The sequence below is a fragment of the Canis lupus genome, chromosome X (assembly GCF_048164855.1).
Source record: "Canis lupus baileyi chromosome X, mCanLup2.hap1, whole genome shotgun sequence".
Lineage (NCBI taxonomy): Eukaryota > Metazoa > Chordata > Mammalia > Carnivora > Canidae > Canis > Canis lupus.
This window is the reverse complement of record NC_132876.1, coordinates 19,844,387-19,871,138: the sequence shown is the minus strand read 5'-3', so window position 1 is coordinate 19,871,138 and position 26,752 is coordinate 19,844,387. Positions and strand designations below refer to the sequence as shown.

Here is a 26,752-nt window from a genome sequence, read left to right as displayed (position 1 = left end):
CTCAATAATGTAATCGACCTAAAAAAGAGGGGAAAATCTCTATTCATATTTGCTTGCATATGCCTAAGGAAACTTTGTAAAGAGAGATATATAGGTATATATAACCAGACGGGTAATTGGACAGGGTGGATACAGGAACAGGAAGGAAACTTTTCCTCTATACCTTTATGTACATTTTGGTTTTTTTTTTTTTAATTTTTATTTTTTTTTATGATAGTCACAGAGAGAGAGAGAGAGAGAGAGGCAGAGACACAGGCAGAGGGAGAAGCAGGCTCCATGCACCGGGAGCCCGACGTGGGACTCGATCCCGGGTCTCCAGGATCGCACCCTGGGCCAAAGGCAGGCGCTAAACCACTGCGCCACCCAGGGATCCCTACATTTTGGTTTTTAAACCCTGTCAGAACATTACCCAATGAAAAAAATTAGACAAGTAAATGTCATATGGATTTGCCTTACTGCTGGACTAGAATTCCTAGATTACCAGATGATTATCTTTCAGAGATTCTTCACATTTGTATCCATAAGAAAATCACTAGAGAAGGTTAAAAATAGAAACTGAATTGGACAATAAAGCATATCCCCAGAATGCACAGCTATACTGTCCACACAAAGTTCTAAGTTGATAAAAATAGTTGTCAGTGTTTGTTTCCTCATTTCAAAAAGAGAAAGTTGTATGGTAGTTGGGCATTGGCTTGAGAGTGAGCATGCCCGCACGCAGCCTCCTGTAGCAGACCCTGTCAGTGTCTTACCACCCTTCAGCTCTGCAAGAGGGCATATTCAGCAGACATGAAAGGACAAGCAGAATGTTGCATGCATAGCATCATCTACATCTATTTTTATGTCAGTTCTAGAATCACCAATGACAAATTCTACTTCAGGAAAACTGTTAGGTTTCTAACCCTCAGGATCTTAAGTTTTAAAATGCATGTCAATTATTTGTACTTTGTCTTTTATCAAATAATAGGTGCTAATTACAGGCTGTTTTTGAAATAAAATGTAAATCTAAGGGTCGTCAAAATGTTTTTTTCTTAAGGTACAGGGTGGTGAAGTGTTGGAAAGAAAAATAATTTCCAAATGACTTTGTAAAACACAAAATCATATGCTATTAGCTGAGACTTTGGGAATGTCAGGTCTGCCGACAAAGCTTTTATTCTACCTCATACTCTGAACTCTTAAGATTTTAGAATATTCAACTTGCTTTTATTCTTTTTTTTGGCGGTGGTCGGGGTGGGGGTGGGGCAGAGTGCAATGGTGAGCCTGCCAGCTGGTTAGAAGCCAAGAGTTATCCAGTCTGATCTGAATGGAAAAATCTATGATTTGTTTATTTCATAGTTCAAGTTCAAAAGCAAGAGACAATTTAAATAATAAAAAGGTCACAGGAAAAAATGCAAAGAAAGAAAACAAATCAGTGAGAGTCCAGAAGAACCTTCAAGAATATTTAATTCGGAAAATGTTATTGGTGTAGAGAAGTTGACTGAAAGAAAACAGCTGGGCAGAGTTCAAAGTTTTAAATTAAAAACAATCTCACAAGGTCTACGGGGATAACTCTTTGAGCCACATTTTGGAGACCAGATTCATTTCTACCAAGTCAAAGTAATGGCAGTCTAAGCTAAAAAGGAAATTCCTCACAACTGAGGTAGTTACTAAGTATCAGCACATTTTCCAGGTTCTCACAAGGCAGCTTAGCTATTTACAATCCATTTTTCCTCATATATAAATGGAGCACCTTTTCATTTTAGGTCTTCCGTGATTGGTTTTAAAACAACAACAACAAAAAAAACCACTTATACACACCAGCCAGAATATGCCTATTTTATTAACATCATGCTTGAATAAATAACTGGCTACTGCTAATAAAATTAAGCCTCTGTTTACAACAGCCCCCAATATTCCATGTTGACCATTCGCGCAGAATTTGGTGTAAAAAGTCGAGTGAAATATAGACCCTGAGCTATTGAGTAATTATGCTTCAATATAAAAATAGAGAATTAGTCTTACAACTGAAGATCTGAACAGGAACACAAACCACCTCTCTGTGGGTTTTAGCTTTTGTGGAATAGGTCAGGATCTTAATGGGGGTCTAAGGCAGGAAGAGACTTGCAGGATTTTCTCATTTTGAAGACTTTTTGGGAACTCCTTTTTCAAGGGATTTGTTACTATCTCATAGTTTTATGGGTTGACATTTGGTAAGGATAGGAGGAATGGAGTCCTAGGGACCCAGGGACAACAGAACCAGCCTTTGCAAGATCCCCCCATCCCCTGGTGGCTATGGGATCACCACTAAGCTATTATCTTCTGGACTCTCTACTCCTTCCTGTCCCCCCTCCAAACAAAAACATTATGTGAAAAATATCTGGACACTCAGGTCCCACCAAGTGGAGTTCTTGGCTGAAAGGGTGTCACATGACCATGAACTGCACAGCCAGCCCTTTGCCTTTCTGAGGCAGGGGCCCAGGCAGACAACTCAAGTAGGGCACTTTAGAAATCTCTTTTTACAAAAATTGGGATCCCAAACCAAATGTAGATGCACAGGCAAAATCTTTGCTCGGAGGAGTGTTGACAGCTCTTCCGTGAGCCTGGGCTGTGCCCTGGTTTGGGCTGGTGCCCAGACAGTTCCCTATTCTATGTGGTTGGGGTTGAAATCTGGTACACTGTAACAAAGGGGACCAAATGATCTTCTTAGTCAATTGGTCATTTCTGCCATCAGGATAGGAATTTAAAGCAGGTCAGTGTGGACATGAAGACCAGCACACAGCGGCTTGCTAACTTGCCTGGATAAAACACAAAAAGACAAAAACCCACCCCCAAACTAAGTGTGAACGTGTGATAACTCAGACGTCCTGAATGCCTTCTATATTTCTAGGGAGAGTGTATGAAAAAGAATCTTCTAAATGGGTTCCACTTTTTAGTATAAGTGGGTTCGAGAAATAGACCTATCTACCTGCGATCTTAGTTTATGTAATTCAGTTCAGCCAAGACAGGTGTAGTCTGCAGTCTCTTCCAGTCCCTGGCTATCAATGAAGTACAGCCTTCTTCTCGTATTGATGCCTTAATACAACCCACCAAGTGGCTCAGAAGCCCCCCGTGCCTTCACATTCTGTCCTAACTTAATAATAATAATAAAAAAAAATCACATCCACTTCTCTCCAGATAAGGCAACTAAAACAACAGGGATGAATGGAATTTTTACTGCTTGTTGGGCTTTTTCTTTTAATAAGATAACATGATAAATAAAACCTGCTTCTGTACAGCTATTTAATATTTCAGAAATACGTACATGTTACATGCCAAGAAAGGACCCTGGTTTTCTTGTAAGAAACAAGGTAAGATCATAACTGAAGAAAAAAAAACCCACAAACAAAAAGGAAAAAAAAACACAAACAAATAAGAGAGTGATAAAATCACAAATGCACAACTAACTACAGTTCTGTACCTACACTGTTAGCCACATTTAACATGATTCTGGGGGAGCAGGAATCAACTTTACATACGAGTCCCTTTCCCCCACAAAACTGAATGAAAACACAAAGTTGGCATTTTTTAAACCAGTGGCCACATAGTAAAAACTGTACATCGTTGTCCATTCATTTAAAAAGCAAAGTCACTAAGATGGTATAAAAGTGATAACTGGTGCCTTTTTATCTTTTTGATGAAAACTTTTCCCTCTAAGATTCAGAATTATCTCCACTCTCGCTGCATGACCAGGAGCAAGATGCAGAAGACAGCAAGGAGGTAGGGCTGTGCCCCCACAAGGGCACCAGGGCTGCTGGCTTTATCATTGGCATTCTTCCCAGAGTGATCAGTCACGTTGTACTCAAACTCTGAAGGGCACTGCTGATACTCACAACCACTTCCACTTCCCTCTCCACTGCTCTCGTCACCTATTTAAAAAAAAAAAAAAGGAATAGAGATTTCAATCCACTTAGTCCTCATCACAAGCTGGTACAAAGAACAATGTTTAAGCTCCAAACCACAAATGCTTACTGATATCAAAGAAGTCCACATCGTTCCCGTTGTATGCATTCTTCATTTTACTGGTCATAACCCGAAGAGCCATGATCTGACGAAGGATCAGTATGTCTGGTTTGCTGGTGTCAACCTGGACCTCTGGATTATTGCCCTGGTTGGCTAAGCCATTTCCCGTCACTGCGAACAGGTATCTGAAATGAGAAATGACCCTGTGAATAGGAGTGGTTAAGACAAATGGTCGCCGCAGATCATCAGAGTATTCTGCCTAGATTCTAGTATTTCCATTGGGTACAATTCATGAGAAAGTTCTTTCATTTCTTGTTTCTCTGCTTTGATGGTGACCTTTTGGAAAGCTACCCCTTTTACGGAGGTTGGTGAGTCAGAGTCAAGTGCCGATACAGTGGGTACTTAGCAGAGTTACTAAGTGTGTTAGGGGAGCAACACAAGACATCCCCGAAGAGAATGAGGCCTTTTGGGAACTGGAACTTTGGGGAGCCAGGCCATTGGGCTGAGAACCACAAGGATTCAATCCTGTAAAGACCGAACTACTGTTTCTTTGGTGTTGAGTTTGATAAGTTCTTTATAGATCTTGGAAACTAGCCCTTTATCTGATATGTCATTTGCAAATATCTTCTCCCATTCTGTAGGTTGTCTTTGAGTTTTGTTGACTGTATCCTTTGCTGTGCAAAAGCTTCTTATCTTGATGAAGTCCCAATAGTTCATTTTTGCTTTTGTTTCTTTTGCCTTCGTGGATGTATCTTGCAAGAAGTTACTATGGCCGAGTTCAAAAAGGGTGTTGCCTGTGTTCTTCTCTAGGATTTTGATGGAATCTTGTCTCACATTTAGATCTTTCATCCATTTTGAGTTTATCTTTGTGTATGGTGAAAGAGAGTGGTCTAGTCCAATCATGAAATGGGCAAAAGACATGAACAGAAATCTCACAGAGGAAGACATAGACATGGCCAACATGCACATGAGAAAATGCTCTGCATCACTTGCCATCAGGGAAATACAAATCAAAACCACAATGAGATACCACCTCACACCAGTGAGAATGGGGAAAATTAACAAGGCAGGAAACAACAAATGTTGGAGAGGATGCGGAGAAAAGGGAACCCTCATACACTGTTGGTGGGAATGTGAACTGGTGCAGCCACTCTGGAAAACTGTGTGGAGGTTCCTCAAACAGTTAAAAATAGACCTGCCCTACGACCCAGCAATTGCACTGTTGGGGATTTACCCCAAAGATACAAATGCAATGAAACGCCGGGACACCTGCACCCCGATGTTTATAGCAGCAATGGCCACGATAGCCAAACTGTGGAAGGAGCCTCGGTGTCCATCCAAAGATGAATGGATAAAGAAGATGTGGTTTATGTATACAATGGAATATTACTCAGCTATTAGAAATGACAAATACCCACCATTTGCTTCAACGTGGATGGAACTGGAGGGTATTATGCTGAGTGAAGTAAGTCAGTCGGTGAAGGACAAACATTATATGTTCTCATTCATTTGGGGAATATAAATAATAGTGAAAGGGAATATAAGGGAAGGGGGAAGAAATGTGTGGGAAATATAAGAAAGGGAGACAGAACGTAAAGACTGCTAACTCTGGGAAACGAACTAGGGGTGGTGGAAGGGGAGGAGGGCGGGGGGTGGGAGTGAATGGGTGACGGGCACTGGGGGTTATTCTGTATGTTAGTAAATTGAACACCAATAAAAAATAAAAAAAAATAAAATAAAAAAAAGACCGAACTACTGGAACAGCCTGACCTCGGGCTGCAGCCCCTGTACTGGGCTAGAGCCACCACCGCAGACTTCTGGCAGTACTCGCTGCAACTAGCTGGGTGCCTTCCCAAGGCTTTCGGGGCAAAGCCTGTTCCTTAGATTGTCTAGAGGCTGTCCACATTACTGATGCTTCCCTCAAGTGACACCAAGTGACCCCCGTCTGAAGAGCCCCGCAGTACCAGGCATGTGGGAGAAGGGAGACCACCAATCCACTTGCCCAAAGCTAACCTGCTCTTGCCTTTCCCATTCCAACAATCATCTTCATTGCCATTCCCGGCGGCCATCCTCTCATCGCTGCAAACATTGCTGGGCAGGGAGGACCAGAACTTCTTGGCCTGTTTCAGCTTCTCCTTGACATCAGTAACCTAATTAGAGAAGAGGGAAAAGAAGAAAGAAAAGAGGAGAAGAAAAGAGAAGACCTGTGTAAAAACACCCAACTGCCTACAAATGTGTCTTTTGACCATTTCTAAAGTCGCTCCAGAGTGCTATGCAATGCATTTTCAACTTGAATCACGAAAGAAAAAATGCAGATCAAATTTATACAGAAAAGAACAGAATTACTCAAATGAATGAATGGTGGGATACAAGGAGTTGCCCAGATCCACCGTCTACTCTACCTCTTTATTTACAACTACCATTGGAAGCCTGCTGGCCTCCAGGTCCCATGGATACCATGATAAAACTCCGTGTCTTTCTGTGAGGCTTTCATACTCTGGTTCCAGCGTCTATACCGTCCCCTCTATGAAACCGTGTCTGTCACTGCGCTCCCTCCCACTACTGTGTGTGCAGCATGTGTGGAAAGCAGTTTGCTTATGTTTTCCAACCGTCCTAACACTTATTACATATCCCCTTTTGCTAGTTAAGGCAAAAGGATGGCTGCTTCTCCCGCTTTGTTCGGGCTTCTGGAAAACAAGGATGGGTCTCACTGCCCTGTGCTTCCCTATGACAGGCACAATGATGGTCTCAGAGTAGATGCCTCACGTTTCCTAACTACGTACCAACTTTATGAGCTAGAAAATGAGAGGCAGAATTTATTGACACTCACATGCAATTTGCTTGAAAAGCTTCACCTGAAAGACCTGCACTTGAAAGCCTTCCAACTAAAAATGCATTTGGAGCAAATGTTTTTGGTTCTTGGTCATTAAACATGGCCACTGCTGCCAAAGTGCTCACCAGTCGGTCCAAACTAGTGCCAGCTGCTGTGGTTGGGCGTTCCTCAGGGTGATATGGTCTGAAGCGAGCACTGAAAGCCCCCTCAGAGATGGAACGTGAAATCCGGCCGGCTGGGAGGGGCTTGGGGGGTCCACATCCCTGGAAAACCTGCATTGAAGCATTCATGGTCACATTAGGGAAGTTGCATCCCAAGTTCGGGAGGGGTAGGGGTAGGGACTCTGTTTCTCCTTTTCAGTTATCCTGCCTCTGTTACCTTCTGAGACACTTGCACACTATTCTCCTGCATGTTCATTATAGCATCAGAAATCTTCACATCGATGGGATCCATGACCGATTCGATGTTGAAGGGACCCTCGAGCCTCTCCGCCACCATCAGCATCGCGTCTAACAGGGTGTTTGGGGAAGAGCAATATGGCATAAAAAGTAAACCGTTAGTTTGGCCTTGGGTGATCAGTCTGATTATTTTACTGTCTTTGTTTCCTATGGATGGGGGGAGAAGGGGAGGGAAGAGGGCATGTGTCGTAGTCAATTCAGGTTTTTCTGTCCGCTTCTACTACACCAAGCTGCATTTAGTCAGCATGTGTTGCTAGCTCTCTAAAGTGTGAAATGGCCAGGTGAATGCTTTATTCCACAGCAAGGACACCCAATTGGAACTGTTCTATTATAATGATTGTTTATTCTTTCGTGTGTCAGTGGTTGTCACTGTAAGGCGCCAAGCTGGCTCCTGCTGACAAACTTAAGGCTGGAGGCAGAATAACATGCCACTTCCACAGTGACTTCTTAGGATCTTTTCATTTAGGTTCCATTTACAAGACTCAAAAATATAAATCCGTTAAAATTCTGGCGTATCATTTCCTTTCTTTCATTTTTTAAATGAAACCCTTTCAGCTCCTTGAGCGCACAGTTGGAAAGTACAAATGACAGTGTTCCCAGGAATTCTAATGACTTTTCAAATAATGAAAATTTGAAAAAATGCAAATTTGTATTAAGATAAACTTCCCATTTCAAACACAAGGGCCTCAAGTTAAAGCCAAACATGTGCCTCTTTTCATTCGGGTGAAAAGACAACACAAGACACAGTACACAAAAAAAGCCTGCATTCACAGTGTGAGTCTTTGCGGATTATTCTGTGAGTCACCTTGGCATTCTGGAGGAGTCTAGAATGTTTTAGTACACATCAAATCTCTTAAACAAAATATGTGTCACTTGTTTTTCTGCCCTATGTGTTGGCTGCAATTATTAGGCTTGGTGGCTTTGCCGGATTATTTCCTGGTCAAAATGAAAGCAAACTGGAAATGGGAAAAGGGCTGCTTCACTCCTGACAAGCACCAAAGTTTGCAACTTGTCTGCTCTCCTTTCCACTCTAGGGCTTAAGGTTTGCAGGGAGAGGGTAGTCAGGGCCACCTTATCTGCAGGATTCAGGTAGGCCAAGGGTAGCTCCCAGCAAGAGGCCAAGGGCAGCTCCCAGCAAGGAGGGCTAGTTTCCAGAAGACCATGGGCCCTTCTCAGAGAACACTGCAGACCCCCAGGATCTTCTACCTCAGCTTTCTGGTGCAAAGGAGTTTTAGCATCAACATATTAATGAAACCAAATTTGGTCATCAACCTTTCACCTTCCACCTAGAACAGATGCAACACAACATTTTAAAGCACTGGGGGTCATTTCTCTAAACTGCAATTGCAATGTCACAAACCACAAATAGATTTCCGTGAAATGCACTTTTTTTTAAAGTAATAACAAATCAAGTTTCAGATTGCATTGTGGTAAGCACCAATAAAGTGACGCTTCCAACCTCCAAGTAAAGGCTGCCAGCATGAATATACCATTGTGCTAGAGGGGGAAAAATGCTTTTGATGTGCTAGCAAAAGGAGACTTTTGTAAACAAGTGGAGCACGACTTAAACGTGTTCATCATTGTCAAAGTATCAGGGCTGCCAAGTACAGAAAGCACATTCTTCGCAGAAGTCGCTTGCTCCAAATAAAAATATTATGAATAGACAGATAATCAACATCCAAAATGCAGAGGTTTAGACAAGAAAAAAACAGCGCATTTTGAAACTACTCATTCCCCTAGTGGCGAGGAGAGGCCAGATCACTGTGTTTGTGAAAGACTGAAAGGAAACATAAACCCGATTCTTCTGGCTGTTTGGCGTCTTTGTAAACTCTGGGAATGGAGGGAAGCCGAGCCTTTGTTGGGGCCGGTGCCATGGCGTTGTGCGGTGCACAGCTGAGGAATGCGCAAAGCTGCCTCCCACCCCTGGGGGGAGTCATGCTTGGCTATCAATGAGGCTCTGCCCTAGAAGCAGCCAGCCCTGATTAGTAGCTGAGAGAGAGTGAGTGACCGAGAGCGAGCGAGCGAGAGCAAGAGAGCCAAAGATGGTGGCTTTGGGGTATTTTTCTTCTGGTGGGTCTCAGCTACAGGTCTCTCATTTCCAGGATATCTCACTGACCCCTGCCTCCAGCCAGCAACCCCCAAATCCCAACACCCCAATATAAAAGTCCTGCTGGCAGCAACGTGTGACATTAATAAGGTTGGCTAGGAGTCAGATGACAGTAAGGCAACCACAGTATGTGATGGAAAACAAGGTGCATCCAAGCATAATTTATGGTTCTCTAGAAACAGGCTGTTTTGATGGTGGTGGGGGGGAGTATTGGGTTGACCTTTTGAGTCAACCTCTTATAAAACCAAGTCCAGGGTGTTTCAACTGGATCCATCTTGTTGATCAAGGCTGACAACGATTCAAGAGAGGGAAAAGAGGACATGGTAGGAAGAAGGCAGATGTGGAAAATGTATCCTTAGTCTCTTCAAGGGCCTGGTCCAACTGCAGGATTTCAAGGCTCAGGCTATGTGCACGAGGTCGCCCCCATCCATTAACAAAGCATCCCCTTCACACCAGGCAAAGTGATTCCTTTCGAACTGGGCCACCAATAATCATAAACCCCCATGTTCAGCCTCGGGGCCCACTGGGAGAACAAAAGGCAGTTTCCCAACTTACCCCCAAGACCTGATTTAAAGAAGTGGGGGGGGGAGCCCTTTGCTGTTCATTAACTGCAGTCATTTAAAGGGGAAAGAAAAATTCTTTGAAAAAAAAAAAAGGAGAAGAACTAGAGCAGAGGCATGTAAATTGGGCGTGAATTCTACAACCACAGAGCAAATTAAACCCTGGTGAAAATTCATAAAAAAGCACTGGGGATTAACAATGTCTATTACTCCTAACCAGTTAGATCAGCTTATGAGACATAAAGAATAAAATACCCATTAAAAATTAAGTTTAGACATGAATTATATACCTCATCCCTCCAAAAAAGATCATCTCAAATAACTGAGGAAAATTGATTCCGAAATTCTATCAATTTGCACTCGGGTTTAATTTTGTTTCTTGAAAGAGAGCAAACGTAGTTTGAAAACTCTCAATAAGAACAACAGCAGCAACGCAGTCTCCTTGTTTTAGAATACCTGGTTGAAAACATTAATTAAGCAAGCCAGAGTGCAGTTTTGATTTGACATGAACCTGCAAACTCTTTGGAAAAATAGGTCAAAAAAAAAAAAAAGAGCGAGAGAATTTCTATCTTAATACAATGAGTTACAGTTTATGTCAGAACAAGAGAATAAAGCAAGGAACATACCCCTTTGCCCCTTACTCCTGATCAATCTCTAGAAGAGTTGGCAAAACTAGGGAGCTGTCACTCTACCCTGTTTGTACTATATGGCAAATGCTCCTCCTTTGCCCCAAGAATGAGTACATTAGATGCTATAAAGTAAAAAGGCTAACCGACATTTACAAAAATGAATTTAGCAGAAGCAAACTGCAAATCTGGCATCTGGGTGTGGGGGAGAGGGTGGGATTTAAAAAAAGAGTAAAAACATCAACTTTAGATCTGGAAATGCCACGAGTTTTGATTTCCAGTGGAAATATTTTCAAGCTACAATTTCTCCCATGGCTTCCTTCTGGGCATGATGCACTGCTAGTGTGCGCATGCCTCCCCCGCCCTTTGGCCTTCCCTTTCATGGGACTCAGCTCTCCTGCATGTAAATTTTCTCAGGTCTTCTAGCTCTGAGCTATTTAGGCTACAATTGTGCTGAAGTGCTTAATATTCACATCTTTTATTTTTTTCTTGTGTCAGTGTTCTCAAGAATCTGTTGGAGCCAATTTATTGATGCATTTTCAAACAGAGTTAATATGGTAATTAGCTCTCATACAGACTAAAAAGCATTCTCTCCAACTCCAATCCCCCGCCCCCAAAAGTGCCAGCAAATTGCATCCATGTTCCATGATGTGAACAAGTAAGTGAAAAACAGGTGCTTCTAAAGGCACTTATGTTCTGCAATTACACCCATGTGACTGGGGGCCAGGGAAGAAAGCCGAGTTTGTTTTTGTGAGCCCTTAGTGTGTGTATGCAGTGCCACTATCATGGAGGATCAGGAGCTTCTGTACTGTAACGAGGTTTCAGGACTTAACATATGCATTAAGAGTGCATCAAGGAAGTTGATGACCAGTCATTTAAATGATCCCTAAGTTGTCCTTTCCCGAGGATGGTGATTAATCCTCTTGGAAAATGGGTACCTCCCTTACACTGCAGTCTGGACTCTGGGTTTCAGAGACAGGTGAGAATGCTTACCTCTAACATGACTAGAGCCAAAGGACCTCCATTCTTTCGGGACGTCAGTTCCTATTAAATCCTCTACAGAAACAGAACCCCTCAATTCCCCCCAATCAGGTTTCACCTGGTTCAAGCATCCAGCAGTTGTCTGGCCAATAATGCAGAAGGTTCAGTTGTAGCATGATAGACCAAACGATTTCAAAGCTCAGCCAGTGATGGCTGTACTCCCACCTTTACAGGAACACAGGCCTAGGATATACAACTAAAACTGACCTTTCGGGGGAAAATGCCAAAAAGTCATGTTCTCATTACGAAAACTCAGTATTCACTGTGTTTGAGGTCTTCCGTAATGCCACCATTAGTTCAAGAGAACATTTACTTGTAGAATGGTGGGAACTTTGAAGATAGTAAGAACTCTGGCAAACAACAAGGAACAGAAGAACCCTCACGGATGATAATTACGCTATTCCCCATGGCCAGAAGCTGAGCTCTGTCTGGCGACACAAATTTCTCCCTCGCTCACTCACCTATGAAATTGTTCCATTCAAAATCGAGATCCCCTTGGTTAGCCAGACAGCCTCTCATAATGTTCGAGCAGTAGTTGTAACAGGGCTTCACATTCACAAGCCCCTGGCAGTGGGAGCAGTAGATCATCTTCAGCAAGGCATGGGTACACTGGGCTGTGGGATTGACCTAGTTTGGGGAGAAGACAAAGACAATGGTGGGACAGAGGTACCAGAGCAATTCCAAGTCCATCAAGTTGACCTTGAACCTTTGGCCATGAATTCAACATAAGAATGAGTTGTGATGGATCACACTGAGCAGGCCTGGCCTGCTTCTTCTAGAAGAAGATTAGATAAAAGGAAGGGGTGTGCTAGGAAGAAAGCGGGTGGTGGCGAGGGATGAACATCGCTTTACCGTGAATAACCCAGGTGTGCATTATTTCCTCCAACATACTCCCCTTCTCATTTTACATGGCTCAATTGTTTCAAAATCCTCTTACACATATGGTGCCAGGATTGGCCAGAAGACGCCAGAGTAGAGGTGATCTCCTGCCCACCACACATGGCCTGCTGTGGCCTCTACCAACACTGTGTCTGGCTTGCCAGACTGGTACACAAACACGTCTTCTTTTCAAACACATGGACTACAAGACTGGCCTTTGACACTTAACCTCCCAATCAAGGTGAAGAAAGGTATCTAGTGTACACTCTGTTCTGTGCCAGGAGCTGAGGAGAAGGCAAAATCAATTCATCCTACAGGCAAGAATATGAATACATTTAACGTTGGGGTGAGGTGAAGGCCTTCTAAGTCCTGGGAGCAGTAAAGCACAGAGTGCTCTGAGAACACTGAATGGAAGAGACGTGACTTTAGTTACACTTGGAAGAAAGGGTTGGATTTAACTGGCCAAGTGAAAGGAGAACATCCCAACCAGGGAGAACAAAATGGGCTGGAGGAGAGTGTGCAGAGTGCCTGGGGGTGGGGGAATTGTAGGAAGTGTGGCTGGATGCACAGGTAGGAGTGTGTGCGTGGCCAGAACTTAAAGGCACAAGAAGAGGAAGCAGAATGAGAGGTAGCAGAACATGAGGGCTGTGAAAAGTTCACGGGGAAGGGGAGGAGCAAAGCTAAAAGTGGTACCAAAGTCAGAGAGGGCTGGCCGTCCTCTGTAGAGAAACAAGACCTCGTATCTTTCTGTTTCTCTTAACAATGACATTGTCTCATGCACCCCTCCCTGGTGGCTAACCCAAGGTTCCTGACTTCTCCATTCTCTCTGCCCTGCCCTCTGCTTTGGGAGTCACTATCAGAGGATGAGTGCATTCCTCTCTATCGCTCCCAACCAGTTCTGCGCACACAAACTTTTGAAAGCAGATACTGGCACAGGGAACAGATGCTGGAATATGGGGCCATCTAGCAAGGTGCTTCACCTGCTCTGGAGTGTGACTTTGGATACTGCTTATCAACAGGACCCTCAAGAACAGGAATGAGGGGTTAGAACTGTCGGGAGGAAAACTTAACACCAATGGGCTCCTATCTGATGTGCACACACACCACTGCTTATCCCTATCAGAACTCTGGCCTGAAGGGGGCGGGAACCTCCAGCAAACAAGGTGGTAACAGAGTATGTCAGAGTCAACATTCCCTACCCAAGAATTAGGACTTCGCCACAGTTCTAACCAGGCCCAAATTAGTCCTTCTAACTGTGTTTTAATGTGCAGTGAAATCTTGGCTACCCAATACCCTGGGGGAGGGGCCAGTCTGGAGAGCTTGATTTTCTGGACAGCTAAAAGTTCGTTCTTCTAAAGTCATCGATAATTAGGACTTTAATACCTGTCTGCTCCACCCCCTCACTTTACAGATGAGAAAACAGGCCTGGCAAAAGGAGGAGGCTGGAGAATCTGAGGATCACAGAAGTCAGAGTTGCAAGGGGCCTTAGAGGTCACATCGTCCAGCTCTCACATTTAAGATATAAGAAAACCAAGGCCACACAGATGAACTGACTTGGTGACAGTCACCCTGCTATATCGGATTCTAGTACTGCACCTTATCAAACATCTCCCTGCCTTCTTCAACACAAGATGTGAAATTCTCATCTTACGCACACTTGATTTCCTCTTGACACTATACTTCAGTTCCATGTTGATGATACCACTAAATGGCTGTATCTCAGAAAGGTGAAGAGTTAGTGTGTAAATGACTGAGAAACCAAAGAACAGGCTGTGGCATTTGTTGAATATTATGCTTAAGAGGAAACCATGCCCTGGTATGGAAACATGTACAAAGCTCAAGTGTCAACAAATAGTTACTGAGCACCTATCTCATGTTGGGGATTATTCTGGAATGTACTTGTGATTAGGTAGCAAAGCAAGTAGGAATCTATGTTAGAATAGGGAACCTGTTCTTTTTTTTGGTATTTTTTTTAATTGGAGTTCGATTTGCCAACATATAGCACACCACCCAGTGCTCATCCCGTCAAGTGCCCCCCTCAGTGCCCGTCACCCAGGCAGGTGGGCAGGGGGTTGGGGTGACTGGGAACCTGTTCTATGAAGCACAAACACATTCCAAAATAGTATGGGCCTTTAGAAAATAAGCAAAAATCTAAAACGCAATAGTTATATTCAACAAATTTTTTCCCTCCAAAAAGACCTTCCCATTCGTTTTCTTAACTATTTGTGGTCCACTGTATTCTTCATTCCATTGTAAGTCAAATCTGTGATGCAGTAGACCTTGTAGTACAGTGCCCTAACACAGGGAGATGTCAGCTCAAGTTTAAAGACAGGGACCAAACAAGATGACACAGTTGAGTTTTATTAAAGGAAGATTAAGCTGAGTTTGGCAGACTTCTTCCATTTCATTCCCTGGCTAAGTACTGGCTCATGCTCTACATGTAACTGGTTGTCTAACTACTAATAATGATCACCAAAAAAAAAAAAAAAAATCACCAAGGACTCAGCTTTAACATGCTATGTAATCACTAAACACCAGAACGGGGGCAGCCCGGGTGACTCAGTGGTTTAGCACCTGCCTTCGGCCCAGGGTGTGATCCTGGAGACCCAGGATCAAGTCCCACGTCGGGCTTCCTGCATGGAGCCTGCTTCTCCCTCTGCCTGTGTCTCTGCCTCTCTCTCTGTGTCTCTCAATAAATAAATTTTAAAAATCTTAAAAAAAAAACCCATCAGAATGGAGAAGAGAGATGGTAAAGTTCTAGAAGTAAACCACTATGGGGAAGAACCTGTGCCATACCCAGGCTAGGGGAAATTGAACAGTCTTTTGTCTCACAACCGCTATTTAGACCACTCTGCACAACTTCACATTATTCAGACCTGGGAAACAAAACTCTTGTGTGGGAATGAGGCCCTTGTACAGAGAAGGGTTGTTATTTTTTATGTTTATTTATTTGATAGAGAGAGAGAAAGAGAGAGAGAACACACAGAAGCAAGGAGGAAGGGCAGAGGGAGAGGGAGAAGCAGGCTCCCCGCTGAGCAGAGAGCCCAACACAGGGTTGTATCCTGGGACCCTTAGGATCAGGACTTGAGTTGAAGACAGATGCTTAACCAACTGAGCCACCCAGGAGCCCCTAGAGAAGGGTTTTAACACAGGAAAACGGAAAGAAACAGGGGCCCCCCTGCAATGTTCAGCCCCCCGAGAGGAAGTACCAATAAATATGACCATTCCTGAGGCCTTGGGTCCCCACCCTCATGGATCCAAACAAGCTCAGGATGGTGAACCCAAGGTGCCAAGGACCTCTCCCTTTTGACTCTGGAGTACTCGGTGGAGAAACAAAATGGTTGCCTATCTCTTGGAATCCTCAAGGGCTTCCTGCTGGCATTTTACTTATTTTGAATAGAAATTCAAGTTCATTCACATTCTACTCCCTTACTTTCTAGAGTACATTTACATGGGGACCCAAATCCAATGGATGGATCCTGTCATGTGGGGATTAACACAAGGGTTAACTTTACTCCAAGGCCACCTTTTAATCCTTAATTATATACTGATGCTCTATGGCACAGCATGCCAACTTAAAATATTCAACAATATTGTTCCTTTGGGTCACACTCTTGACCAAAATTTGAGGTTTTCCTATTGTTTAGAAGGGACTGCTGAGCCCCAATGCCAGAATCCTTGGGGCTGGGATAGGAATGGGAGTGGGAGTTGGGTGGTTTAGGGTTGCTTTGATAAAAGGCACATTTTTCAGACCTCCCTTAGAGATTCTTAAAACCATATTTAGAAACAGAGAAGGGAAAACTGGACACCCCTCCCTTCCCCCTTTGAACCACTAACATAAAGAATGGACCAATGATCTCAGGAGAAAATGCTTATTTAGCTTCTACGGTTTCATGATCATGAAGAGTCTTGATGTCAAAACAGAAAAGACACATATTCTGTTCAGTGTTGGAATTAGCTGTCTACTGGTCACTTTTATTGGTTTTTACTGATAGATAAGATACAGTTATAGAGTGCTTACTATGTGCCAGGCTCTCTTCTAAGTACTTTGCATGTATTAACTTATTTAAGCCTCCAAATAATCGTATGAGAGGAGTATTATCATTTCATTTCACAGATGAGAAAGGAGACATCAAAAGAGATTAAGGGACTCACACAAGATCTTCAAGGGAATAGCTAAGACCTGAATGTGCACATTTTGGTTCTAGAGCAGGTACACTCAACTTCCTTGTTGTGTATCAGAATGGCTTCTTTTGAGTAACAGAACAGTGAGGGAAACCTGAAGGGAGCACATGAAGCCAGTTCTTCTCCATAACGCCCCAGACCTAGCACAGCCTGTCTACACACAGTGAACATTAGGCTATGAGGTTGGCTGGTTTTCTGGTAAGAATTTGCAGTTTTCAAATTAAGTGACCAAATGAAATCATTTTTACATTGGAGGGCAAGTTAGGATTCATCCACACGGTGGGTATGCCTGACTAGACCTTTGGAGGAGATGACGTACTGCTTAATGACCAACAAAGACTTACTCAGCCAATGCTATATCCTCATAATGGGTCGAGACGCTACAAGGGTGAGGAAAAAATATATAAGCCACCTACCGGTCCCTGCCCACAAAGAATTCAAAAGCTCCAGTAAACACTGCTGCACAGAGAGAGAGAGAGAGAGAGAGAGAAAGAGCTCACTTAAACACTCCAAAAAATAATACACGTATTTTACCAAAGTTTTAACGGTTTCAAAGAATCGTAGCTAAATGTAGCAGAGATTATCGATTTCTACTAGGAAGTGGGAGGTTATGTAAGAAACATGTTTGACATTATCTAAGAATGAGGTGGTTTGACTTGTTTAGTTTTGGGAGACAGTATGGTAGAAAGGGGACATCGTCTGGACTCAATACTTCTATATATTCCCTTCAAATCAAAATCTGAGTTACTGACCCAGAATGAAGAAATATTAAACAGCCAATTTCCAAAACTTATAAAATCCTTCAAGACTGATCAAGGCCTTTTTAAATGTTGAAATGCCTTAGGATTTTAGGAGGCTGTCTGTGTTTCATGGTAAAAGTGGGACTTGGGGTGTGGGACGATGGAGAATCCTCATTACTCTTTTGTAAGATACTCATTCCTGCCACCCGATATATATTTGACATTGACATGTGCATGCCATTTCTGCTATAAAAAGCCTTTGCAGAGAAGTCCCCTTTTCTGCAAAGACTCTTTTAATATAGATTGAGACTTTTACTCAATAATCTGTGTTTTCCAAACACCACATTAAAAACTACTGCAAAGCAGCTGAAAAAAAGAAAACTGCTGGAGAAGAGCTCTTTGTGCAGCCTGGATTTCATTTTGGTAAATCCAAATGAGCCTTAAGCCACACTACAGTGATGGCAGTCAACATGCTGCACTGAAGTTAAAAACACATTTCCTTTTAGTTTATTCCAGTCCCTAACATACATTTGCTGCAACATTTTTTTGGTCTGCAAAGCCAATAGCACCAAACAAACAAAAAGGATGCAAAGCCAATAGCACCAAACAAACAAAAAAGACCTAGATTTTATCCGTTGCTTGGTAACATAAGCACCCAATAAAAATAAAGGGAAATATTTCCCAAAATTACGGTAAAAGAAAAAAAGAGATAGGGAACCCAAACATGCTGTGAGATGTGATGAGTTTATTCAACAATTTCCTAGGGTTTTTTTTTTAAGATTTTATTTATTTGAAAGAGAGAGAAGGAGAGAAGGAGGGAGAAGTAGATCCCTCACCTAGCAGGGAGCCTGATGCAGGGCTCGATCCCAGGCCCAAGATCATGACCTGAGGCCAAGGCAGATGCTTAACCAACTGAGCCACCCAGGCACCCCCACAACTTCCTAGTTTTGGATTCACTGAACACACCCAAAGGAGGATGAGATGTTCCTATTACCCTCATAATAGGATTTTTAAGATCTAACAAAATATGCGGAACAAATCAGGGCCCACTAAGGAATATTTGTTGATATGCTGTAGATAAAACTAAAGCAGAGGGCTCAATTTTTGTCCTGAGAGCACGCCATCTCAAGTCCTTAACACTCCCCACTTCCTCCCCTACTTTCAGCTACAGCCCCACCGTTGCAATGCTAGTGTTTAAGGGTTGTGAGTGAAAACAAATTCAGGGTTGAATAGATCTCTACACCTAGCTTTTTAAAGGCTTTTTGTACAGACATTTACACAATTTCCATTTATAATGATTCAGGAAATGGCAAAATAATTTGTGCAGTACTCTTGCAGGTGTTGGGGCATTGTGAACACACAAAATCAAAGGGGGAGCAATGGAAATTATTCTCAAGGCAGGACAACCATTTAGATATCACAAGGGTAAGGCACGGATTTCTAATTATAGCCCCTGGAGTTTGGGGGGGCTGTAGACACAGTCCCATTATGTCAATGTTAATTGAAACCATGAGAATGCAAGTCTCTTTGGCAAAGGAGCTAGTCGTTTTCATGGTGCATGTTACCACTTGTGCACTTCTCAAAGACCACAACAGACTTCACCCTTCCAGGCAAAACTGCTGTTGGAGCAGGTAAATAGGAAAGGCATCATGAGCCATGACAAGTAAAAGAAGGAATAAGTACTACAGAGAGGTGTAGTGCCAGGGTGCTCTTGAACCATTTGTTACTAATTATAGGGACTTTTCTGAGTGGGAATTGTAAAGCTTAGTAAGCTGCCATCACTGGATGTCTGGGCCCAAAAATCTGAAGCAAGGCAAGTATACTTTGACTAAGAAGTGAGTTTCTCTAAGCTTACTGGTGCTAATGGCCTTTAAAAGGCTTAGTGATAATCAAATCATTGCTCAACATTTTAACTACAACCCTTGGGTTGCAAAAGGAAGATGGAAAAATAGGGCAGCCACTTACAAAGAGAAAGTGGGAACATGTTTAAGTATGCAGTAACTAGCTCCCGAGACCACAGTGCTTTTCATATTGGACTTTCAGAGACATCTTTGTAGATGGGGTGGGTGAGGTGACTTTTTAAAATTAGGATATATATTTTCTACTCGGAATGATCTTTCCTAATCCCAAGGTAATTAATTCTACAAGACACCAAATGAAGAAATGTCTATTTCCTGGGTTGCTCTATTTCTACCTGCAGACAACACTTGGACAGCAAGTGGCAGTGGTGGGAGCCCAAGTTGAAAAACAGTGCTTGGCCACCCAAATTGGTAGAGAAGCTTACTTATTTTATTAATCAAATGTAGATTTTTTTTTCTCAACATGTTCAATTTGAAATAAGGTTTTGATAGATCGTTTACTGTCTTTTCCATAGAACTATATCTTAAATTAATATCTTGGTTTATTTGGTAGCCATACTCCAAAAATGAATGTAATAAATGTTTTCTCAAATATCCAAGTATTCCTTGCATGCTTCTAAGTAGAAACATAATGATGAGAGATTTTTTTTGTGTTTTAACTACTTTAAAAATTGACTTGATGCCTGAGTATCTTACTATTGTTAATTTAGGTAACGTAACCCAACTCGGTTGAAGGGTTTAACTTCAAGTCAGTCCTTCCCTACTTAGGAAGCTCAGTAGGGAAGCAAAACATTATTAAAAAGTTTCCAATTACAAATTCAACTTTTAAAGTAGATATAAGAGGATTTTCAACTAAACAATTGACAAGTGATGTTTAGTTACAGTAAATTAAGCCCTATAGCTGGTATTCTCATATAACTAAGTATCTCTTACACAGATATGAAAAATTACAGTGAACATAGAACACAGATCAATTCTGAAGCAAATTTAGGGTTAAATTTAGAAAGGAACTTTCTTTTTTTTTTAAAGATTTATTTATTTATTCATTCAGAGAGAGCGAGAGAGAGGCAGAGACACAGGCAGAGGGAGAAGCAGGCTCCATGCAGAAAGCCCAATGCGGGACTTGATCCCGGGTCTCCAGGATCACACCCCGGGCTGCAGGCAGCGCTAAACCGCTGCACCACCGGGGCTGCCCAGAAAGGAACTTTCTCAAACAATTTACCAATACTAAGGTAACACAGAAAATCTCTTGCTTAAAAAAAATTCATACCAAAAGAAACACCAGAAATTGATTGCGACTCCTTTGAGTCACATATTCTTTATTGTATAGGTTAAGTGTGTTTGAATCTTCTATACAAAAGCCAACCTTATGGATTTCCCACCATGAATTTTAAGCACCAGGTCCAGAAGAAGAATGTGATACAGGGAAGCCACAACTGCTTCTTTCTCCCTACCCTGGTGGTGAGATGGGGTGCACAATGGCAAGCCTTCTAGCTCCTGACCTTCTTCTAATCTGCAATGAAGGGTCTAATCACTTTGTTTCATCTCTGCCTTCCACGGTGGGTTGGAGGTTCTGGAATCTCCAATCTCTAAGAGGGCTCCAATCTAGCCAAGTGAGGCTAACCAGACCTCTGCCAGCCTGGTCCCTCTCCCTAAGAAATGAAAGGGGTAATGGCTAATGTGAAGCAAACACTTTTCAGATGCTTGTAAAGGGCTTTCTACTTCTTGTCTTTCCTTTCACACCCACACGCGCTCGTTCAAAGCACACAGCAGCGCCTTTCCGCCTTTTCGGCTTAGGATGAACACAAGGACTTGTTGAAGAAGGGCAGATGTGTCAGGAGAGCTACAACATGAATAACTGCGAACTGGAGTAACTGTGCCTTGTTTTGGGACTGTGGCATGAGCATCTGCAAGACTCCTCATGGTTGCTCAGGCTGGCAGAAGTTCAGGAATCAGATTATTCCTTTAATTATAACCATTATCCCCCACTTGCTCCCTCATATGCCCTAACAAATGTTTGCAATTTACAAGGAGAATATCAGCAGGATGAGGAGTGAACCAATACATGCTGGGAAGAACTGTTCCCTGAAAGTGTATGGCCTGGAGATGAGAGCATACACACCTGTAATAATGAAGGCAATCAGCAAAGCCTCCTATCACCAAACCCTAGCATGAAATGTCCTAGAAACACCTAATTTTCATGGTATACGATTCTTCAGAATCTTTTCTTCACTGGGTGAATGTACATTTCCTCTCTAACTTGGGTAATCCATGAATCCTAGCCTGCTCAGGACAGCCCTGGCTGCGTTATTAAAAATTAGGAGCACATGTTGTCTGGTATGACTGGTAATAAGCACCCCTTGGTCTAGATAATAAGCATCCTGGTTTGGACAATAAATTCTTTGGTCACTTGAACTCTAAATGAACTCTGATAGGTGATCATATTGATATTCCAGTTGTTTGTATGGCTATTCAGTTTTCATTTTGACCACTCCCTTCTGTCCTCAAAACAACCAAATGATCCAAGTAGAAGCTGCTGCTGTCTTTATGTCTGCAGATTTTTTAGTAAATGGACAACAATTTGGCTTTTCCTTTGAGGGCAGAAATGTTACAGAACCAAGATCAGGGATCCCTGGGTGGCGCAGCGGTTTGGCGCCTGCCTTTGGCCCAGGGCGCGATCCTGGAGACCCGGGATCGAGTCCCACGTCGGGCTCCCGGTGCATGGAGCCTGCTTCTCCCTCTGCCTGTGTCTCTGCCTCTCTCTCTCTCTGTGACTATCATGAATAAATAAATAAAATCTTTAAAAAAAAAAAAAAAAAAGAACCAAGATCAGTCTTCCAAAGGTAACTTGCCCCAGATTATTGTTTCTTCATTGTTACTAAGTCATAGAAGAGTAGAGGTAGAAAGGCCTTCAAGAAGTCTTCAAATTTCATTTTTTTTCTGGGGAAGAAGGGAGTGAAGGAGCCATAAAACCTTTCCCCCACCTTGAAATCTTGCTCAAAATTATATTTTGAGGGGCACCTGGGTGGCAATTCAGTGTCTGATTCTTGATTCCAGGTCAGGTCATGATCTCAGGGTCATGAGATCGAGCCCTGCATTGGGGTCCTCACTCAGCACAAAGCATACTTGAGATTCTCTCTCTCTCCCTCTGCTCCTTCTCCCATGCTCATTTGCACACACATGCTTTCTCTCTCTTAAAATAAATAAAATCTTTAAAAAAAAAAACTTTGAAAAGTGAGAAAAGCAAAGATTCTCTAGTGCAGCCAGGAGGTAAAGACACAAATGCAGAGTCACTTACTAGAAGACTCCTCATACCTCCCTTGCTGAGAGGGAGACTCAAGGAGGCCCCTGAAACACATCCTTATCTTGTTTCAAAGGACATAGTCCAATTCCTTTAATGAACAAATGAGGAAAATGTGCCTCATTTCATATACTCTTGCCTATATATTACAATTTCATTCTCTTTTGGTAATCCTGTAAACAAAGCCGTAAGTCAAGAGCAGGTGCCCCACACTGTCATAAAAAGCCTCTAAAGAGCTCTGAGTATGCCTTCAAATAAGGAAACAACACATCCTAATGCATGTTAAATACTGCTCTAGACCGTAACTAGTTAAGCCTAATCCTAGTCACTCAAAGCAACCAATGATGGAGCCTGTCTCTTTCTTTCCCTGGAGGAGAAGTAAAATGGGGGCTGAAAACAATATGGCAATATTAAACCCATTTTGAAAATTAAGGTTCCCAAGTGAACATACATCCTGCTTCTAAGAAAAGCTACCAAAGAAACCACTGGAAAGAATGACGTTATAAGATGATAGTCATCACAGCACGGTCTCTAACTATATGGTGTATCTCCATCAGAACAAAGTGTATGAGGGAAAAGGCTAAGAGAAAGAAGAGAGCACAGAAGAAAATGGTTATCAAGCCAGTGGAATTCTACTGATTTTCTACCTCCCAAACTTTCTTTTTATTTACTTATTGCGGGGGTGGGAGCATGAGCGAGCCAGCACACAAGTGGGACGGGCAGAGGGAGAGAGAGAACCCTAAGCAGACTCCATACTGAGCTTGGAGCCTGACGTGGGGCTCAAACTCTTGACCCTGAGATCATGACTTGAGCTGGAACCAGGAGTCAGACGCTTAACTTACTGTGGCCCCCAGGTGCCCCCCAAAACCTTCTTTTAAAATGAAACAACATAAAACAACACAGGATGCAAACAGCACTTACCACAGAGACTTTGCTCACTACGTCTCTTGCAACCGCTAAGCCTTGAGCAAAAGTACGGGCTGCTACAAATGCACGAGTAACCTGCAGCTTCAGTTTCCGAGGGACGTCTCCGAAGGGCTTCAGCTGCTCGGTGTACTTGCTCACACATTCCAGATACTCATCTGTAAAGTGGTACTGGGAGTTCACCAAGCGGAACATCCGCTCCAAAAGGCGAGCCCAGAAGTCACTTAGCATTTCTTCCAGGTTCACACTTCCTGCCACGTAGTAGCGCTTCAGCTCCCCAAAGAGATCTTTGAACAGTTCAGAATTTTGCATGTATAGGCGGCCGTAGGTCTTCACAAACATATCATTCAGAGATTTCTCTGCATTTTCCAGTAGTTCTTTGAAGAATTCTAAAAACAAAACAAAAAAGAAAACAAGGATTTTCAGTAATTAACAGTGTTTTTCAGGTCAATTTAAAAACTGGGGAAAAAATGACAAAATGAAACTGGAAAACATGTTCACAGATGAGGTGGATTTCTTTTGGGGGGTGCAGATGTAGCACAACTGATCATTTATCAATGAAAGTAAATCAAGGTCACAAGTCACAAAGTCACTTACTTGTATCTACATCTAAGATACGGGGAAAAATGATATCTTGGACCAACAACTTCTCAGGAGTCAATATAAAACGTACACACACACTTCTCTCATTCAGTCACAAGGTAAATAAAGAACCAGATAAAAATGGGTACATGAAATCTAAAACATGAGGTTTGCCAGAACTTTCTACTACAAGAATCTAAACCAAAGCTAACTATGCCTTGTAAAGGCAATCTGACACCAGGACAGGTATTTTCAAAACACCTTGTTTTACTTGGACACAATTTTTTTTTCTTTTCTCCTTACATCTACATGACATGCAAGAACACTGCCTGAGGGGGATGCCTGGGTGGCTCAGCAGTTTAGTGCCTGCCGTTGGCCCAGGGCAAGATCCTGGAGTCCCAGGATGCGTCCCTGCATGGGCTCCCTGCATAGAGCCTGCTTCTCCCTCTGCCTGTGTCTCTGCCTCTCTCTCTCTCTCAATCTCATAAATAAATAAATAAACAAACAAACAAATAAAATCTTAAAAAAAAAGAACACTGCCTGGGAAATGCTGGAGGCCAAGAAACATAATGAAATACTCCAAAAGCTAGCACTCAGGTTTTCTGAAAATGGGTCCTCAGATGTTTCCCATGGCATTAGTACAAATTGGGGTATCCAAGTTAACCCTGGGTTCTTAAAGAGTTCATATGGCAACATCATGAGATTCTGTGGGGGGAGGGTGGGAGGAGGGAGAGAGACATGCAATGCCTAGCAGACTCAATTACAGATTTGGTAGATTTACAGGACAGCAGGGAAAATAACTTGAGAAAAATACATTAAGAATACCTGGTTATTCCAGGTATACTTTTTGGCTTGAGTGTTAAGAGATTTTAATCTCTTAAGTACAAAGGGCAAATTAGTTTCTCCTGAAGCTTTTCCTAGGCAGTTCAAAGAAGAAAAAAGTTAGTGGTGTATCTATAACAATAATTCTTAAAGAATCTATGGCTGGTATAAAAATAAACACTTCATGATATCAAGTTTACAAGCAGGAAATGTAATAAATACCAAAGCAAAATATAAGGACCACATCAATTAAGAAAGTGCCTCCAAATGAACATGGAGCAGAAAAGAAAATCTGGTGCCTCCTTTGAAGCCAGAACATTAGCAATCTTCTCAAAATGCAATAGCCCAACAAAGCCATTATCTTCTCATACTGGGTGGGCAAATCAGAGGCTGAGAACTACTTCCAAATAGTTTCTCAAATCAAAACAAAACAAAACAAACAACAACAACAAAAAAACAAATAGTTTATCAAAACCTGCATTGGAAACACTGAAGCCTTTTGGAGGGGATGTGTGTGACTTTGTTTACTTCCAAGAGATACCTATGCCTCTGCTCATCACCACATGGGGGCTTGAGCCTCAAAGTCCACGGTCTTCTGGGTTTCAGCTTTTCAAACTGTGTGTGTTTTGTTCATGGGGTATTTTTGTGGGGAGAGGGGCTCTTTCCTTTTCCTTTGGTTGAGTTTCGCTTTTTATTTCCTGGGTGCTCTTCAAAGAGACAAAGGGAAATGGATTCCCTCTGAAGAGCTAAAAAGAAAGGGTAGTGCACAAGTCAACCTCTCACCTCCATTCCAAGCGCATTGCCTGGTATTTTTTACAGAAGTTTTCTGCCTGGAAGACCACTGGAAAGTACGCAAGGAGCTAGAGAACCATAGGAAAAACGTTACTCAAATCAGATACCTGAGAGGCCTCTAATTCTCTCCAAAATCCCAAGTGATTCTCAAGTGTGGTCCCACGACAGGCAAACATCAACACCATGTTACCACATCACCAGGGCACTTGTTAGAAATGCAAGTTCCTGGGCCCCACCCTAAACCCACTGGATCAGAGATTCTGGGCATGGATCCTAGCCATCTGCAACTCTGTTTACCCTAATGTTTGAGAACCACCACTCTAGCCAAGGAAATGTGTCTCATTTCACCCCTCAATAGCAATCAACACCAGCTCAAGGCTGTGCTAAATACGAAGCATATAGGTTAAACGTTTTAATTAGAATGTCTTTCCAATGAGCTGGTTTTTTTCCCATTTTTTCCCTCACATTCCTGGGTGTGATTTATCATGTTTTGGTGGGGATAAATTTTCTTGTGTGGAAGTCTCTCAACTAAGTGTCCAGATGCAGGCAGCACTTTTCTAGAATTCAAAGCCAGAGAGTCTTGGGGTAAGAAGAGACCTGGAAATGCCATCAGGTCCACTTCCAGTGCCTTGCTTGAATCCCTAGCACCCTGGCCAAGTGCTGCTGGTTTATCAGGTATATAATAAACAAGGGAAGCTGAGTTGTATTAGTATGGGTCCAGTGGGTTACACACATAGCTCTCACATGCTGGGAAACTGAAGCCTGGTCATTGAGATCAGTATGCAAGCCTTGTGTCAATCCAGTGCTATGAGTATTTCACGATCCAAAAGAGAAGATTCCAAAGGCAACCACAGGTCCTTCCCTCACATTGGATTTTTATTATATTGCTCATAAAATTGGCACACATCATTTAGTGTAGAAGTAGGTTGTTGGAAATTATTAGACTTGTGCTTTGATGACTCATTTAATAAGTAACTGAATATTCACTTGTATTTCTAGTGAATGGCACCTTAGTTGTACAGATTTTATGGGTGGAGGCAGAGTGGCATTTCAGAGGTGTTTGAATTT

General features: G+C 42.5%; 1 protein-coding gene across 3 annotated transcripts in view; it reads right to left on the bottom strand.

The window, feature by feature from the left end:
* Positions 1-1,798: 1,798 nt before the first annotated feature.
* Positions 1,799-26,752, bottom strand: part of GPC4 (glypican 4) — a 116,872-nt gene continuing 91,918 nt past the window's right edge. For all 3 annotated transcript variants that reach the window (XM_072818115.1, XM_072818114.1, XM_072818116.1), the window contains exons 3-9: positions 23,486-23,877; positions 12,062-12,227; positions 7,187-7,317; positions 6,934-7,080; positions 5,989-6,125; positions 3,985-4,160; positions 1,799-3,881 (exon numbers count right to left, since the gene is read on the bottom strand). In XM_072818115.1, the coding sequence (XP_072674216.1) occupies positions 3,679-3,881; positions 3,985-4,160; positions 5,989-6,125; positions 6,934-7,080; positions 7,187-7,317; positions 12,062-12,227; positions 23,486-23,877 (1,352 nt within the window). In that variant the 3' untranslated portion in view covers positions 1,799-3,678. The remainder of the gene's footprint in view (positions 3,882-3,984; positions 4,161-5,988; positions 6,126-6,933; positions 7,081-7,186; positions 7,318-12,061; positions 12,228-23,485; positions 23,878-26,752) is intronic.